General features: G+C 53.9%; 2 protein-coding genes across 2 annotated transcripts; both read right to left on the bottom strand.

Moving 5' to 3' along the window:
* Positions 1-1,398: 1,398 nt before the first annotated feature.
* On the bottom strand, positions 1,399-12,262 carry LOC141730925 (protocadherin gamma-A10-like). Its single transcript, XM_074552211.1, has one exon. The coding sequence runs from the start codon at positions 10,332-10,334 to the stop codon at positions 7,779-7,781; it is 2,556 nt and encodes an 851-aa protein (XP_074408312.1). The 5' UTR covers positions 10,335-12,262; the 3' UTR covers positions 1,399-7,778.
* On the bottom strand, positions 10,563-16,210 carry LOC141730981 (protocadherin gamma-B5-like). The gene is made up of 3 exons (XM_074552480.1): positions 16,171-16,210; positions 12,330-15,088; positions 10,563-10,769 (listed from the first exon to the last, which is right to left on the bottom strand). Exons 1-3 carry the CDS (start codon positions 16,208-16,210, stop codon positions 10,563-10,565), a joined length of 3,006 nt encoding a protein of 1,001 aa, XP_074408581.1.
* Positions 16,211-17,826: the final 1,616 nt, after the last annotated feature.

The raw sequence follows: 17,826 nt of genomic DNA, 5'->3' as shown, positions 1-17,826 counted from the left end.
CGCTGTACGCCGCCTCCTCGAACACCGGCGCGTTGTCGTTCACGTCCGACACCTCCAGCACCAGCTCCCGGCTGCTCCACAGCGCCGGCCTGCCCCGGTCCCGGGCCACCACCGTCACGCGATGCTCCGACGCCTGCTCGCGGTCCAGCGCGCCCGATGTCATCACCTTGTACGAACCACCGGGGGACGACACGATCGACAGCGGCGCCTCTCCCGACAGCTCACACGACACCTGACCGTTCTCGCCCGAGTCCAGGTCTTGCACTTTCAGCAGAGCCACTACGGTGCCCACTGGCGCGTCCTCGGGCACTGGGCTCGACAGTGACAGAATGGTGATCTCAGGCGCGTTGTCATTCTCGTCGGTGATGTCGATCTGCACTTCGCAGTGACTCGTGAGCCCGCCGCCATCTCTCGCCTCCAAGCCGAAGATGTATCTACTCTTCTCCTCGAAATCGAGGGGGCCCGCTGTCCTCACTTCCCCGCTCTCGCTGTCGACAGTGAACAACGCCCTGACGGAGTCCGGGACTCTGCCAAAGGAGTAGAACACTCGCCCATTATTTCCTGCGTCAGCATCCGTCGCCCGTACCTGCAGCACCACCGACTCCACTGGCAGATTCTCGGCAATTCTCGCCTCGTAGAGTTTTTTGCTGAAAACGGGCGGATTGTCATTGGCATCTGTCACGTTGATGCGAACCTGGACAGTCCCGGACCTCGCAGGATCTCCGCCATCTACAGCCACCATCACCAGCTCAAAGGAACTTTGCTTCTCCCGATCCAACATACTCTCCAGGACTAATTCCGGCTGCTTGCTTCCCCCCGGCTTTTCCTGCATGAACAGTGAGAACGTCGGGCTGCTGGTGAGCTCGTAAGTCAGCAGCGAGTTGCTTCCTGCGTCTGCGTCTTGGGCCATCTCCACCGGAAAACGAGCACCGGGAAGAGTCCATTCACCAATCTCGAGGTCCAGAATAGGCTTGCTGAAGGTAGGGGAGTTGTCATTCACGTCCTCGATCGCCACCTCAACGTGGAAAATGTTCAGCGGGTTGTGCACCAGCGCCTCGAAGCTGACAGTGCAGGTCGCCGACTCGCCGCACATCTCCTCCCGGTCCAGCCTCTCGTTCACGTACAGGTTCCCGTTCTCCTCATTCACCGTGAAGTATTTCAGCTGCTTCCTGCCGGCAGACGCCACCTGCAGCTTGCGCGCCGGCAGCTCGTCCGCGCTGAGCCCCAGGTCCCGCGCCAGCGGCCCCACCAGCGAGCCTCTGCCCAGCTCCTCGGCGATGGCGTAGCGGACCCGCTCGGCCGCCGCCCGGCACCACACGCACAGCAGCAGCAGCAGCAGCGCGGCCAGCAGCGCTCGCCCGCCGCCCGGCCCAAGCCTCTGCCGCCGCCTCAGCGCCATTCTCTGCCCGCTGCGCTCGCCGCGCTCCTGCCTCCTGCCGCTGCCCTGCCTCCCTTCCAGCCGCTCTCGCCGCCCACAACAGACACCGCTGAAAGCCACCCACACCGCTCGGGCCGCCTCTCGCCGCCGCCGCTGCTGCTGTCGCTGCCGCTGCGGCCGGCGCCGGGCGAGCGAGCAGCCTGCGGGGGCAGGACGCTGCGGCGGCGGCGGCTCCAGCGGCGCTCGCCGGCGGCCAACAGCGACACCCGGAGGCGCCGCCGCGACACTGCAGCCGCCGCACGGCCGCGCTCAAGGGGGCCCGGCTTTGGGCGGGGCTCAGCGGCTGCACCGGCCCCGGGGGCTCTCCCCGACCAAAAACACCAAGAGCGGGAGCTCCTGCTTAATTCCACCCCAAGGCGTTTCTATCTGAGATGTGCTGGCAGGTGCTTATAGGCATTCTTTTCAGTCACAGTGAACAGTCAGAAGGAAATATTTATGGCAGAGCAGGAAAAAATGGAATTCAGCTGCTCTTAATAAAATCATGGGCCATCTACTGCAGCAAAAAACAATAATACTGGGAAGATTTCTAGAGCTTTTTCGCACTTTGTCACATGTCTTAAATGATTATTCATTATGTTATTCATTAATTGAGGCGAATTAATTTGAGTATAGATCAGCCTAAGCAATGTAAGCATCCCCTATCCCAAGACGGCAGAAAACATTTACCCTTTTCTTTCTGACTCATTAAACTTGCTTCATCTCTGTCTCCATATCTGAGCACCTGACAATGAAAACTACAAAGAAATGTTGAGTCCTTCATAGACCCAAACAATGTTTGCAGTATGAAGGATTCTTCAAAGGCCATTTAATCCACACCTCTGCCATAACCAGGAATATTTTCTGCTAGACTTGAACACTGGACGCATATCCAAAATTTCTCTGGGCAATATTTTCTCTTTTCTTACAACCCACACTGTAAACCTTTCTCCAAATCCAAACCTCCCTTCTCCTAGTTAAAAACACTTGTCTGCTGTTCTATGACCACAGGCTGTGCTTAAAGGAAATCTGCCCATATTTCCTAGAGGCTAATTCATAAACTGATACACTGAAAAAGACTGAAAAGTCTACACAGAGGGATCATCAATCTATGCTGGAAGTCCAAAAAATCCTTCAGTCCTTCCGCACTGCAGACAGCCCTCAGGCCACTTCCATGATCCTTCTGGGAACTCTAGCATGCACATTGGGATATTGGCCCAAGATCTACATACAGTCTGTGCTCTCATAAAAAGAGTTCAGAGGAAGGACATGACTCAAACCTGCCAGACAGAGTGCTTGTTATGCAGTGCAGGACACAATTCCAGCAGCAGGTGCCCATGGGCACCTCATGGCCCACCTCATCACCCAGCAATAACCCAAAGCACTTCTCTGCAAAGCTCTTCCCTATCCCCCACTCTCTCTGTAAACTGGGGATTGCCCCAGCCCAGCTGCAGGACCTTGCACTTTGATCCATTTCATGATGGTTGCACGGGGCCACTTCTCCAGCCCATCCCTGGCTGCCATCTCTGCCCTGCAGTGAATCAGCTCCAATCGGTGTCAGCTGCAAATTGCCTGAAGGTGCCTCAATCCCACTGGCCATGCAGGTGCTGAACAGAACTGGGCCCAGTCAGGGCCTGGAGGGACAGCACAAGTCACTGCTTTGCACCTGGACATGGAGCCACTGTCTGGAACTCTCTGCAGGGGACTCTCCAGCCTGTCCCTCAGCCATTTGACAGCCTCCAGGTGATTGCCCAGCAGGTTCCTCTGGGTGATGGCCTGGGGGACACTGCACACCTTCTCCCTCTGGGCCCTGCTCTGTCCATGGAAACCTTGGCTGGGCTGGGTGGTCACTCTGCACTTGGACAGCTGCAGCAGAGATGATCCTGCATGATTACACCACAGACAAAATGTTCCTGGCTGAGCACACCAGGAGTGCTTGTGAAACCCTTCCTCTGTGCAGCTGGAAACATCCCAGCTGTGTGTGGGAACTGCACCTGCACTCGGGCAGCTGGCACAGAGGAGACCTTCCACATGAGATCAGACACCCTGAGCCTGAGCTCATGACAACAAGCAATGCAAGAGTCACAAACACATGGAAATGGACAGATGCAATAACATTTTGTAGGTCTGCCTTGCTCTACAGAAGCAACTCAAATCCCACTGGACTCCATCAGGCACAGCCTGGTGTTATCTGTGACATGTGACAAGCAAGGCAATGACCCAGTTCTTCTCCAGCCTCACACACAGAGCTCCCCTCTCTGCTTTTTCTTCCATGCCAGGACACTGTGAGGTTTTGCTTCTGGCCATCTCCTCATGGCTCAAATCTCTCATGAGATGATAATGCACTGCAGCCACACCCAGAAGGGAGGGACAATTGTCTGCTCACCACCATTGATAAGGAACTGAAGGATTCTAGGGCACACAAATGATAAAAAACCATACTCATAGATCAGCAGTCATCCAAAGGAGAATGGCTCACGAAACCATTGGCTTTGATGGAATCTTCTCCCTGTCCTTATCACACGCTCTGTTCCACACAGAGGCAAAGTCTACTGAAGTAATATTTACATCTATTTCTCCCAACAAGAACACATAAAAAGTCACTCTCATATCTCCTACCTTTCTCTCCCACAGCAACTAGAGCAGGAGTCATTGGCACATCATATGTTACAAAATAAAGGCGTTGCTAATTGGAAGTATACCCACATATTGTGTAAATCAAGTGAAAACAAAACAAAGGAAAAAACCTGCAAGGAAACCCAAAAACATGAATCAGATCATGGAAGGAAGCATTACAAGAGTAAAATGAGTCAGAGATGCTCACAGTGAATTCTTCCAGACCTTTATTGCAGGCCTTAAAATTCATCCCTGAGAGCACCGTGAAGTCCCTGAGGTCTCAAGGGGCAAGTGTGGCCCTGACATGCACAGCACAGCAGGTGAAGGGGGTTATTTACAGAATTAGTCCTCTCCTCAGCAACTCATTCTACTGCATGGCCTGCTCACCTTGCTTGGCCGCAAAGTTATGAAACCATCATTTGCACAGTTATGAAACCATCATCTTAAAAAGCTTCTCATCAGCCTAATTCTTAAGGTAAATCTTATAACAATTTACAACAGATTTTCTTATAATTCTATTTCTTATTCCCTTATAATTCTATTTCTTATTCCCCACACAGCGCTCAGTCTGAAGCGACTGAAGTAAGGATGTGATGAAAAACATCACTCACTGTTTCATATTTAAAAGTACTGACCAGAATTGTGAAAATGAGCTGCAATCTTCTGGGAAACAAAGGCCTGAGTGGGAGTGCAATTACACTTCTGAAGTAACTCTATATTAATATGTAGCCTAGAAATAGAGATTTTGGAGGTTTCACAGAGCATTCATTAGCTCATCAAGCCAAGAATTATGGTTCTGCATGACCAGCTCCTGTGGAAAATGTTACTCTTGCAGGGCTGTCATTGTCTTTCATGACAGAGACACCAGGATCAGAACAGCAATGGCACTGCCTTTGGCACCAAGCATAAAATCAAACCATTTCTCTGCCAAACCCACACTGAGTCCCCCATTTGCCTGGCACAGAACTGAGCTCTCACCCTCCTCACTCTGCATTCACAGCCTTCAGTTTCACCATCAACACCAACCACAATTTTGGTTCCATGGTTGCCACAGAGAAAACAACACCTTGGGGAAACATCCATTCATGAAGTTGTATTTCTTGAATGAAATATTCAAGGCCAAGTTGGCTGGGGCTCTGAGCCGCCTGCTCTGGTGGAAGATGCCCCTGCCCATGGCAGAGCAGCTGGAACAAGAGGATCCTTAAGGTCCTTTGCAACACAAACCATTCTCTCATGTGGTGGTCCTGGGATTCTATTACTACAAGTACAGCTACTAAGAATGGCTAAGAGATATTCTCCCTACTGGATAATTATATGTTTGCAGTTTGCAGGATTCCCAGATACATCCAGCATTACTCCTTGACAAAAAAAACAAGCAAACAAATAAACAACCCAAACAAACTCAACCCAAACAAATTATCCACAGGAACTGAAGTGAACCAAGACAAGAATGGGAAAACACCAGAAGAGTATCAATCATGGCCTCACAAATTGGGTCAATTGCAGCATATACACAGCCCAGCAAACTCAACTGTAAGCAATACACAGGGGCCTCAAACAAGAGTCACTACACGGGCCCCAGGCTGTCATTTCCTTGGATAGTAAGAAGAACAAAAATCTTAGAACCACAGCTGGGAGCCTCATCTAAACACCAGGACAAACAGAACTGGACACAATTCATTCATTCATTTTGAACTGTATCACAGTGAACATCAGCACCAGCCCTGTCTCTGCATACACAGACTTCTTCTCTCTGGCCAAACATAAGATGGAAGCAGATTTTGCATATAGAAATTACAGAAGAAAAGTTGTGTGCAGAGCTTCTCAGAGCCCAAGCATCACAACTAACATTATTCTGCTCATCCTCATTTGGTAAACAAGAGGGAATTGTCACACAGGCCATAAATTATTGCCAGCTCTGTCAAAGACACACACATCCAAGAATCACCTCAAAGGCAACATCACCATTCTTCAGCATATGCACTCCTCAAGCATGTGTGACTTCCACTCTGATGCAAAGGAATATGGAACCCAAACTAGGCCATTTCAGTCCAAACCACACAATTGGAAATCATAAGGCTCCTCCTGACTCATTTTCAGAAGGCCAGCAATAGCCCTTGGATCCACAAAACACCACAGGCCATGTCTCCACCAGCACCTCCTCACAAACCACACCCACAACACTCCCTCCTAACCCTTCACAGCTCCCATGGTTTCCACAGATCTTCAGAATGCAGAGAGACTCCAGCAAGAGGAAAGCCGCTCAGACATTATCTACATACTACTCATGCTAATATTTGACATCTCACCCTAGCCGTGGGAAAAGAAGAAGCATTTATTACAGAGACATTTTCAAGAAACATATCTATGGAACTCTCTCTTTTCACCTATAAACATGAAAGAATCTTCTTCAGATGATCAGAAGAATGAGACAGAAAGTTAACACCTGAAGAACTGAAGAGCTCACAACTCTTTTCTGGGTTATATAATTCACAGTAGATGACTGATGATGCCCTTTATAGGCAGTGAATACACAGCTTGCAATTCCCATACCCCAAAAGTACAAAATTAAGCTTTGCAGTGACACCATTATCATGACAAACAAATACTTATTAAGAACCTGCCAGGGTTCTCCATGCAGCTGGAATACAGATCTCCTAAACAATTACTTGGGAAAGAAGGACGTCACATTGCTTCATCGTATACACGGGAAGTGGACAGAGAATGGAGGAAAACATTCCCCTGAGTCTTTCAGCAGACATTCACACACAGCCCACAGCACTCAGATTTCCAGCCCTTCACACCATCCATGCTGTCCTTTCAGCCAGATCATTTAAAAACATGTGACAGTGGGGGCCCAGTTGCCCAGACCATTTTTCTTCCCAGCACCAATTGCGCACAGCCATCAGTTCATCTCTGTGCTATAGAAGCTATATTTGCTGCTCACTGGAGTTCTGTTAAGACACTTCATAGGTCTCAAAGGAAAAGCCGAGCAATTTTCCAAGAGACACTGACTCAGTGAATATCTGCTCACAGGAAATTATGCCCACCTTCTATCTCTCACTGCACCTTGATTCTCTCCCTTCCCATCCAGGCAATTCCCTTGCCATGCTAAATATTTTCTAACCAAGGCTCATCCAGCTCCATCTGACATAGCTCTACCTTACAAACCAATACAAAACTAAAGCAGTTCTGCCATTTCGTCCTCCACATGCAGCCACAAACAGCCTTTTCAAAGAATCACAACTTCAAGATGATTCTTCATGCCTACAACAGACAGACGAACATCATCAAGGACCACTTGTTGCCTGGTCCAATCCTCTCTTGGAGACAAAAACTAAAGCACCGATGAAACAAACACTTTTCCTGCTACCTTCAGTATGTATCATAGCGATAAAGGAGAGCAATAAAGGCTGAGAACAACACGTACAGCGGTTCCGCACAAACCCATCAGCATTTTCTTCAAGACACATTCTACCTCTTAAAGCACACTTGCTGTTGGGAAGACACATACACCATCTAAAAAGTGTTATTTCCTAATACCATGATCCACCCGTTCAGAAGAGCTAACGCTACCCGGAACACAGATTCTACACGGCCCAGTTGATATAGTGGAAACAGTACCTGGAAAAGGATCAAATGCCCAAATTCCGGCCTCATCTACAACATGCCAACAGCACCCTTATCACTCCTTCCTTCTACTGACAGCGATAGGCAAAAAAACCTCAGAACTACACCAATGGAACCCTTACCATGCTTTAAGACAAAGTGTCCTATGAAAAGATAGAACACACGGCAGGGGAAAGGTCACGGCAGTCTCAGGAGAATACGTCGAGGAGAAAATCTGGACAGAGGAACTCACCGAGGGAGGGGAAGGATCTACGGAGAGGGCGGCGGCCGGGTCGTCGTGGCCGAGCAGCGGCGCGGGCTCGTCGGGCGGCGGGCGGGCCGGGAGGGTGTCGCAGCAGCTGGCGGCCGAGAAGCGCAAGTGGCTCTTGCGCGAGTCGGCCGTGAGCGACACGTCGTGCGAGTAGGACTGCAGGAAGGCGCGCACGCCGTCGATGCCCACGAAGTGCGAGACGGGCACGCCGCGCAAGGCGCCGCTGTCCGGCGGCAGCAGCTGCTGGCGGTGGCAGCGGCGCAGGCGCAGCGCCAGCAGCAGCAGCAGGAAGGCCACGAAGAGGCACGAGACGGCGGCCACGGCCAGCACGAGCCAGCGCGTCAGGCTGGCGGCCGGCTCGCCCGGCGCCGCCGCCTCGTGCGCCGCGCTGCCCAGCTCGGCCAGCAGCTCGGCCACGCTCTCGGCCAGCACCACGCTCAGCGTGGCCGTGGCCGACAGCGCCGGCCGCCCGTGGTCCCGCACCAGCACCACCAGGCTGTGGCGCGCCGCGTCGCGGGCCAGCGGCGAGCGCGCCGTGCGCACCTCGCCGCTGTGCAGCCCCACGCGGAACAGCCCCGGCTCCGTGGCCTTGGCCAGCTCGTACGACAGCCACGCGTTCTGCCCCGCGTCCGCGTCCACCGCCACCACCTTGGCCACCAGCGCGCCGGCCTCCGACCGCCGCGGCGCCAGCTCCACGCCCGACCACGCCGCCGCCGCAGCGGCCGCCGGCGGGTACAGCACCTGCGGCGCGTTGTCGTTCTCGTCCACGATCTGCAGCCGCACCGACACGTTGCTGCTCAGCGCCGGCGCGCCGCCGTCCTCCGCCCGCACGCACAGCTGCAGCTCGCGCAGCTGCTCGTAGTCCAAGGAGCGCAGCGCGTACAGCGCGCCCGTCTCCGCCTGCACCGACACGTACGACGACAGCGGCGCGCCCCGCACCCGCCCCTCCGCCAGCCGGTAGCGCACGCGCGCGTTCTGCCCCCAGTCCGCGTCCGTGGCGCGCACCCTCAGCACCAGCGCGCCCGCCGCGTTGTTCTCCGCCAGCCGCGCGCTGTAGCGCTCCTCCGCGAACACCGGCGCGTTGTCGTTCACGTCCAGCACCCGCAGCGCCAGCACCGCGCTGCTCTGCAGCGACGGCGACCCGCCGTCGGCCGCCCGCACCGTCACGTTGTACTCCGACACCTGCTCCCGGTCCAGTTCCTTCGCTGTCAGAACGCGGTAGTAATCCTCAAAAGATTTCTCCAGGCGGAAAGGGGGTCCTCCATCCAGGGAGCAGCGCACTTCGCCATTGGTTCCAGAGTCCCGGTCCTGCACGTGCAGCAGGGCAACCACCGTCCCTGCCGGTGCATCCTCCGAGATCTCACTTAACGCCGACGACACTGTGAGTTCTGGGGCGTTGTCATTCACATCTGTTACGGTAACTATAACTTTGGCCGCGTCGGAAAGGTCTCCCCCGTCATGTGCCTGCACCTCCAGTTCGTAGAAATCGCCTTCCTCAAAGTCCAGGCTCTGCAGTAGCGTGATCGCTCCAGTGTCGCGGTCCAACTGGAAAATCTGTGAGGCTTTCCCCGTGATTTTTTTGAACAAGTAGTTCACGTGACCATTCAGCCCCTCGTCGGCGTCCGTGGCAGTGACAGTGACGAGGGTGGAGCCCACTGGCACGTCCTCGGGCACACGCACCGTGTACTCCGCCTGGCTGAACACGGGCGCGTTGTCGTTCGCATCCACCACGATCACACGGATCCGAGCCGTGCCCGTCCGTGCCGGATAGCCGCCGTCCATCGCCCTCAGCACCAGCTCGTGAAACGCCGCCTCCTCCCGGTCCAGCGCCTTCGCCAGCACCAGCTCGGGACGCTGATCGCCGCCGGGGCCCGCCTGCACGGCCAGCGAGAAGTGCTCGTCACCGCTCAGCTCGTAGCTCTGCAGCGAATTCCGGCCCGAGTCAGGATCATGAGCATCTGGCAGGGGAAATCGAGACCCCGGGGCTGTCGTCTCGCTCAGTCTCAATTTTTTGTCTGCCTCTCTGAAGCTGGGCGCATTGTCGTTAATGTCCATGATTTCCACTTGGATCCCATAAACCTTCATCTGTCCCTCCACTATCAGCTCACAGCGCAGCACGCATTGTTGCACACGCTCGCACAGCTGCTCTCTGTCGATCCTCTCCGCCGTCACTAAATGTCCCGTCTTCTGGTGCAGAGCAAAATTCTGCGTCCTACCTTTAGAGACCACTCGGACACCGCGGTCTCGGATCTCCGGCAGCTGCAGCCCCAGGTCCTTGGCCACGTCGCCCACGAACGAGCCCTTGGGCATCTCCTCGGGCACCGAGTAGCGCAGCTGCCCCCACGCAGCCCCCCACGCCGCCAGCAGCACGGCCCAGAGCAGAGCTCGCTGCCGCCGGCCCCAGCGCCTCCCCGCCGCGCACATCTCCGCTGCCGAACCGCAGCACCGCCGATCCAATCCCGCTGCCACTCAATGTTCTCAGGTTCTTAGCCGTCCGCAGCTGCCGGTGCCTCCGCCTGGCTCCAGAATGGACCAGCACCGCAGGGACAATCGGGGACCGCAGGTTCACACGGGGAGCGAGCGACCCAGTGAACCGATCCGCAGCGGGCGGGGCTGCCGGTAGCGCTCCGAGCTTCCTCTCGCTCCTCTCGGTCAACAGCGGCGCCCGCAGCCTCCTCCCGGCACTGCAGGCACCGAGCGCTGCCCAGCGCTGCCCGCCCTGCCTCGCTCCATACAGGGCACGGTCGCCACCGAGATGTAGCTTTTCGTCCAGCGGCGGTCTCCTGCCTCCGCATTTCTCCAGCCCATCTCTGCTTTCATCCTCCAGGGTATCACCACCAGGAGGAAGGCAGAGGCATTCTGTGGGAGTGGTTCTTTACTATCAGGGGAAACTCATTACTTTCCAATGTCATTACATGTGAATTAAAATACATATTTTCCCCTGTAGCTTACAGTTAATCTTATCCTTTTTGTTCAAAAGCATCTTCAACAAGAGCCTCGCAGAGAGAAAATGGGAAGATTGCATGTCCCGAAGAAACAGATCTATCAGGTTTATTAACACAAGCGGGAACGAGAGCAATTGCATGCTTCTTGAAGTCTGGGAGCTAATTGTTACAGGATTCAGTTATGGGTACAAATAAGGGCGTAGCTGAAACTCGCACAGTAAAGGGTCAGGACTGAAAACATTTGAAATCCTTACTGAAGGTACACTTAGAGTTTTCTTTGTTTATACAGATTTACATTTAATCAAATCATTGTAGCTTTGCTTTTTTTTCAGAAATGAATGTTTGAATCACTAACGCTCGTTAATAAACTATTCGTCTAAGTATCTCTTAATGACGTTCGTAGGCTATGTGTTCAAGAAAATAATTACGGGACCGTAGAACAAAAGTAGAACACTTGAAACTTTGCTGACCACTAATCTATGTGCAAAAGGGCTTGATTCAAGTGCCTAAACCTTCCTCTGGCCAATTTCCCTGATATGGGATCCCCTCCATACCTCTTATGTAAACAGAATTGCTAACATTTGCTGTTCTCAATATACTGGACTTCTACTTAAACCCATAACATCTTTGTGCAAAGAGGATAGAAAAAAAAATCTCTGAAGCAGAACTCTTTCAGCACTCTCAGTACGGAAAAAAAGATCATGAAGAGCAAAACAGAGAGAACTGCCAGCCAGGATGCATAAACGAAGCCATCTAGCCCCACTCACTACTGCATTCCCTCCATAAACGAGATACAATCCCTACTTTCACTCAGAAAAAATAATTGAACGGAACTTTCCACATTCGTATCCTTTCGAAATTTAAAAAGGGACAAAAGACAGTTTAACGAACGTGTTTGGTTAAAGCTATGCACGAGTTCCAAGTACATATTTTCTGAACAAATCAGTCTGGAAAGAGGTATCTCTAACACCAGATGTCAGTACTGTTGTATTTTTCCTCGACCCTGTCATGCAGAATCAGCCTTTCTGCTACCACAGAATACGAATCTGCGTTCAAAACGAACCTACTTTCCATATTGCTAACACATTCAAATATATTTAGTGCGGGAGTTGAAGACAAAATGTCGCTCCTGAAGCTGAAACTGTGACCGAGGCAGAACCAAGAGCTTCCTGCTCTCAGTGAACAGGAGACAGCACGTTCATTAACTCAGTCCGTCACGGAGACGAGACTGCAACTCACATAAACACGACTCCGGGAAAAAAAGAAAAAACACTGAGAAACGCTGCTACTAGCCGAAAGGAGAGCAATAATCAAAGCCTGTCAGCTAAAGCTATAACAGAGAAAAAATGAAAAACTTCCGCTCCTAGGCGGAGATAGAGATGACGAATACCCACACCATGCACAGAATACCTGGGGAACAAACATGACTTTAGGAAAATGTTAAAAAACAGAAGAAGCGCCAGGCTTTACAGACCTGCGGTGCATCGGGATTGGCGGGCTGCTCCCCCAAGGCGAGCTCACTCTTCATGCTCGGCTTGTCGCAGGACTCGCCGCCCAGAAGTTCCTCCGCCGACAGGATGGGCACCGGCGGCGGCGGCGGCCAAGCGGCCTCGGGCACGGCGCGGGCGGGCGGCGGCACGCACAGGTTGTAGGAGTAGGGCAAGGTGCCCTCGCAGAAGTCGGCCGGGAAGGCGGCGCCGGCCAGCGAGAAGCGCTGCGCGCCCAGGCAGCGCAGCACGGCGGGCGGCCCGGCCCGGCGCAGCCGCGCCAGCACGGCCAGCGCCACGCTCAGCACCAAGAGCGCCGACAGCAGCGCCAGCGCCAGCACCAGGTAGAACTGCAGCTCGGCCGCCGCCGCCTCGGCGGCCGCCGGCCGCTCGCTCAGCTCCGGCAGCGCCTCCTGCAAGCTCTCGGCCAGCACCACGTGCAGCGTGGCCGTGGCCGACAGCGCCGGCTGCCCGTGGTCCTTGACCACGGCCACCAGCCGCTGCTTGGCCGCGTCCCGCTCGCCCACGGCGCGCGCCGTGCGCACCTCGCCGCTGTGCAGCCCCACGCGGAACAGCGCCGGCTCCGACGCCTGCACCAGCTCGTACGACAGCCACGCGTTGCGCCCCGCGTCCGCGTCCACCGCCACCACCTTGGCCACCAGGTAGCCGGCCTCGGCCGAGCGCGGAACCACCTCGAAAGCCGGAGCCGCCGCCCCTCCCGCAGCCTCTCCGGCCGCCGCCGCCGCGGGCCAGAGCACCCTGGGCGCGTTGTCGTTGCGGTCCAGCACGAAGACGCGCACCGTGGCCGTGGAGCTGCGCGCCGGCGAGCCGCCGTCCTGCGCCCGCACGGCCACCGTGAACTCGCGGCACTGCTCGTAGTCCAAGGAGCGCTGCGCGTACAGCGCGCCGCTCCGCGCCTCCACCGACACCAGCGGCGCCGCGCCCGCCGCGCCCGCGCTGCCGCCCGCCAGCCAGTAGCTCACGCGCCCGTTGGCGCCCGCGTCCGCGTCCCGCGCCTGCACGCGCAGCACCAGCGCGCCCGCCGCGTTGTTCTCCGCCACGTACGCGCTGTACGCCGCCTCCTCGAACACCGGCGCGTTGTCGTTCACGTCCGACACCTCCAGCACCAGCTCCCGGCTGCTCCACAGCGCCGGCCTGCCCCGGTCCCGGGCCACCACCGTCACGCGATGCTCCGACGCCTGCTCGCGGTCCAGCGCGCCCGATGTCACCACCTTGTACGAGCCGCCCGACGACGCCACGATCGACAGCGGCGCCTCTCCCGACAGCTCGCACGACACCTGACCGTTCTCGCCGGAGTCTCTGTCCCGCACTTTCAGCAGAGCCACCACAGTGCCAGTCGGGGCATCTTCCGGCACAGGACTCGACAGGGATAGAACCGTGATCTCGGGCGCGTTGTCATTCTCGTCCGTGATATCAATCTGCACTTCGCAGTGATCACTGAGCCCTCCACCGTCCCTCGCCTCCAGCCGAAAGCTGTATTTACTCTGTCCCTCGAAATCGAGGGGACCCGCCGTCCTGACTTCGCCACTCTCAATATCAATAGTGAACAGCGTGCGGATGCTTTCCGGGACATTGCCGAAGGAATACAAGACACGCCCGTTAGCACCCGCGTCCGCATCCGTCGCCTGCACCCGCAGCACCAGAGAGCCCGCGGGCAAATTCTCTGCCACTCGCGCCTCGTAGACACCTTTGCTGAACACAGGCGGGTTGTCGTTTAAATCAGTCACGTTGATGCGAACCTGCACAGTCCCAGACCTCGCAGGCTCCCCGCTGTCCAATGCTGTCAGCAGGAGTTCAAAAAAATTCTGCTTTTCCCTGTCCAATGCTCTCTCCAGCACCAATTCCGGTTGGTTTTTTCCACCAGGGGCCTCCTTCATCGCCAATGTGAAGGACGGGTTGCTGGTTAGCTGGTAACTCAAAAGGGAGTTTCTGCTTACATCCATATCGCGGGCCATCTCCAAAGGAAAACGAGATCCCGGGAGCGTCCATTCACCAATCTCGAGATCCAGAGCAGCCTTGCTAAACATCGGGGAATTGTCATTTACGTCCTCGATGGACACCTCGACATGAAAAATGTTCAGCGGGTTGTGCACCAGCGCCTCGAAGCTGACGGAGCAGGTCGCCGACTCTCCGCACATCTCCTCTCGGTCCAGCCTCTCGTTCACGTACAGGTTCCCGTTCTCCTCATTCACCGTGAAGTATTGCTTCTCCTCGCTCAGCCGCAGCTTGCGCGCCGGCAGCTCGTCCGCGCTGAGCCCCAGGTCCCGCGCCAGCGGCCCCACCAGCGAGCCTCTGCCCAGCTCCTCGGCGATGGCGTAGCGGACCCGCTCGGCCGCCGCCCGGCACCACACGCACAGCAGCAGCAGCAGCAGCGCGGCCAGCAGCGCTCGCCCGCCGCCCGGCCCAAGCCTCTGCCGCCGCCTCACGGCCATTCTCTGCCCGCTGCGCTCGCCGCGCTCCTGCCTCCTGCCGCTGCCCTGCCTCCCTTCCAGCCGCTCTCGCCGCCCACAGCAGACACCGCTGAAAGCCACCCACACCGCTCGGGCCGCCTCTCGCCGCCGCCGCTGCTGCTGTCGGTGCCGCTGCCGCTGCGGCCGGCGCCGAGCGAGCGAGCCGCCTGCGGGGGCAGGACGCTGCGGCGGCGGCGGCTCCAGCGGCGCTCGCCGGCGGCCAACAGCGACACCCGGAGGCGCCGCCGCGACACTGCAGCCGCCGCACGCCCGCGCTCAAGGGGGCCCGGCTTTGGGCGGGGCTCAGCGGCTGCACCGGCCCGGGGGCTCTCCCCGACCGCAAACACCGAGAGCGGGAGCTCCGGCTTAATTCCACAGCAAGGCGTTACTATCTGAGATCTGTTTGCCGGTGCTTTGAGGGCATTGTTTCAGGTCACATTCCACAGTGACAAGGAAATATTCATTGCAGTGCAGTATAGAATAGAATTCATGGGCCGTTAATAAAATTATGGGCCATTAACACCAGTAATAACCGATAACATAGGGAAGATTTCAACAGCTTTTCCACATTATCCTCAATTGTCCTCTCATTATCTGGGAAATATTAGTTGGAGATACAGATCCGCCTAACGCAATATAAGCATCCCCTATGCGAGGATAGCAGAATAGCATTTACTCTTTTCTTTCTGACAAGGCAATGACCCAGTTCTTCTCCAGCCTCACACACAGAGCTCCCCTCTCTGCTTTTTCTTCCATGCCAGGCCCACTGTAAGGTTTTGCTCATAGCCATCTCCTCACTGCTCAAGTCCATCATGAGATGATAATGCACTGCAGCCACACCCAGAAGGGAGGTGCAATTGTCTGCTCACCACCATTATGATAAGGAACTGAAGGATTCTAGAGCACAGAAATTACAAACAATCTTACTAAAAGATCAGCAGTCATCCAACTGAGAATGGCTCATCAAACCATTGGCTTAGGGGGAACCTCCTCCCCATCTTTATCACATTCCCAGTTTCATAGAGAAGAAAACTCTCCTGAAATCATATTTTCATCTACTTCTCCAGACAGGAACAGAAAACAAAGTCACTGTCATATCTCCTGCCTTCCAGTCCCACTGCAACAAGAGCAAGGGACATTAGCCATCATCTGTTACTAAACAAAGATGGATTGTTGTTAATTGTAAGTATATCCAAATACTGAGTAAATCAAGGGAAAACAAAACAAGGCAAAAAGTCCGGACAAAACAGAAAACCACGAATCAAATAAAGCAAGGAAGCATTATAAGAAAACACGGAGTCAGACATGCCTAGTGTGAAGTCTTCCAGATCATTACTGCAGGCCTTAATACTCATACCTGAGAGCACGTAGGAGTGACTGAGAAGCTGCGGGTGCATGGCCCTGAGGACTTAGATGGGACAATAATAGAGCGGCTTAAATTGAAGAAAGAGTCCTCTCCTCGGGAACTCTTTCTACTGCATGGCCTGCTCACTTTGCTCAGTTATGAAACCATCATTTCAAACAGCTTCTAATCAGCCTCTTTCTCAAGGTAAGTCTTCTGACATGTTACAACAGATTCCCTTATCTCTTCTGCCTCATAGTCTCCACACCATTCAGTCTTAAGTGACTGAAATAAGGATGCGATGAAAAACATCAGTTACTGTTTCATATTTAAAAGTACTGATTACAAACGTGAAAATGAGCTGCAACTTTCCTGGAAACAAAGACCTGAATGAAAGTGTAATTACAATTGTGAAGAAACTTTATAAACCCGTATTGAACAGAGATACAGATGGATAATGGAGGTTTCACACAGGATTAATTACTGCTTCCAGCCAAGAATCATGGTTGACCATGAACAGTTACTGTGGAAAATGTTACTGTTGGGGGACTGTCATTGTCTGATCCTGACACCAGGATCAGAACAACAATGGCATTGCCTTTGACACCAAGTATGAAATCAAACCATTTCTCTGCCAAACCCACACTGAGCCCCCCATTTGCCTGGCACAGAACTGAGCTCTCACCCTCCTCACTCTGCATTCACAGCCTTCAGTTTCACCATAAACACAAACCACAATTTTGGTTCCAAGAGAAAACAACACCTTGGGGAAACATCCATTCATGAAGTTGTATTTGTTGAATGAAATACTCAAGGTCAGGCTGGCTGGGGCTCTGAGCCACCTGCCCTGGTGGAAGATGTCCCTGCCCATGGCAGAGCAGCTGGAACAAGAGGATCCTTAAGGTCCTTTGTAACACAAACCATTTTATGATTCTGTGTTTCTGGGATTCTATGACTACAAGTATAGCTACAAGGGATGGATGAGAGGTACTCTCCCTACTGGATAATTACGTGTTTTGGAGTTTGAAAGATTTCCAGACACATTCAGCTTTACTTTTTGACAAAAAAACAAGGAAACAAACAAACAAACCTAACCCTACCTAACCCAACCCAAACCCACCCAACCTAACTCAACCCAACGTGAACAAATTATCCAAAGAAACTGAAATGAATTCAGATAAGAATGGGAAAACACCAGAAGAGTATCAATCGTGGCCTGACATTGCAGATTGGGTCACCTGCGGTATATACACAACTCAGGAAACTGGACTGGAACCAATACGCAGGGGCCTCACACAGGAGTCACTCCACAGGCCCCAGGCTGTCATTTCCTTGGACAGGAAGAGAAACAAAAACCCTGGAACCACAGCTGGGGGCATTATCCAAATACCAAGACAAACAGAACTGAAAATAATTCATTCATTCATTTTCAACAGTATCACAGTGAACTCCAGCACCAGCCCTGTCTCTGCATACACAGACTTCTTCTCTCTGGCCAAACATAATATTGCAGCATATTTTGTGTACAGACATGATTAGAAGAAAACTTGTGTGCACAGTTTCTCAGAGCCCAAGCATCACAATTAAGGTTATTCTGTTCCTCCCAATTATTTGAACAAGTGGAAAATGTCATATATGCCATAAATTGTTACCAGCTCTGTCAAAGACCCA

This window comes from Zonotrichia albicollis, chromosome 15, assembly GCF_047830755.1.
Source record: "Zonotrichia albicollis isolate bZonAlb1 chromosome 15, bZonAlb1.hap1, whole genome shotgun sequence".
In the NCBI taxonomy this organism is placed as follows: domain Eukaryota; kingdom Metazoa; phylum Chordata; class Aves; order Passeriformes; family Passerellidae; genus Zonotrichia; species Zonotrichia albicollis.
Note: the sequence above shows the minus strand (reverse complement) of the source record. Positions and strands in the feature narration are given on the sequence as shown.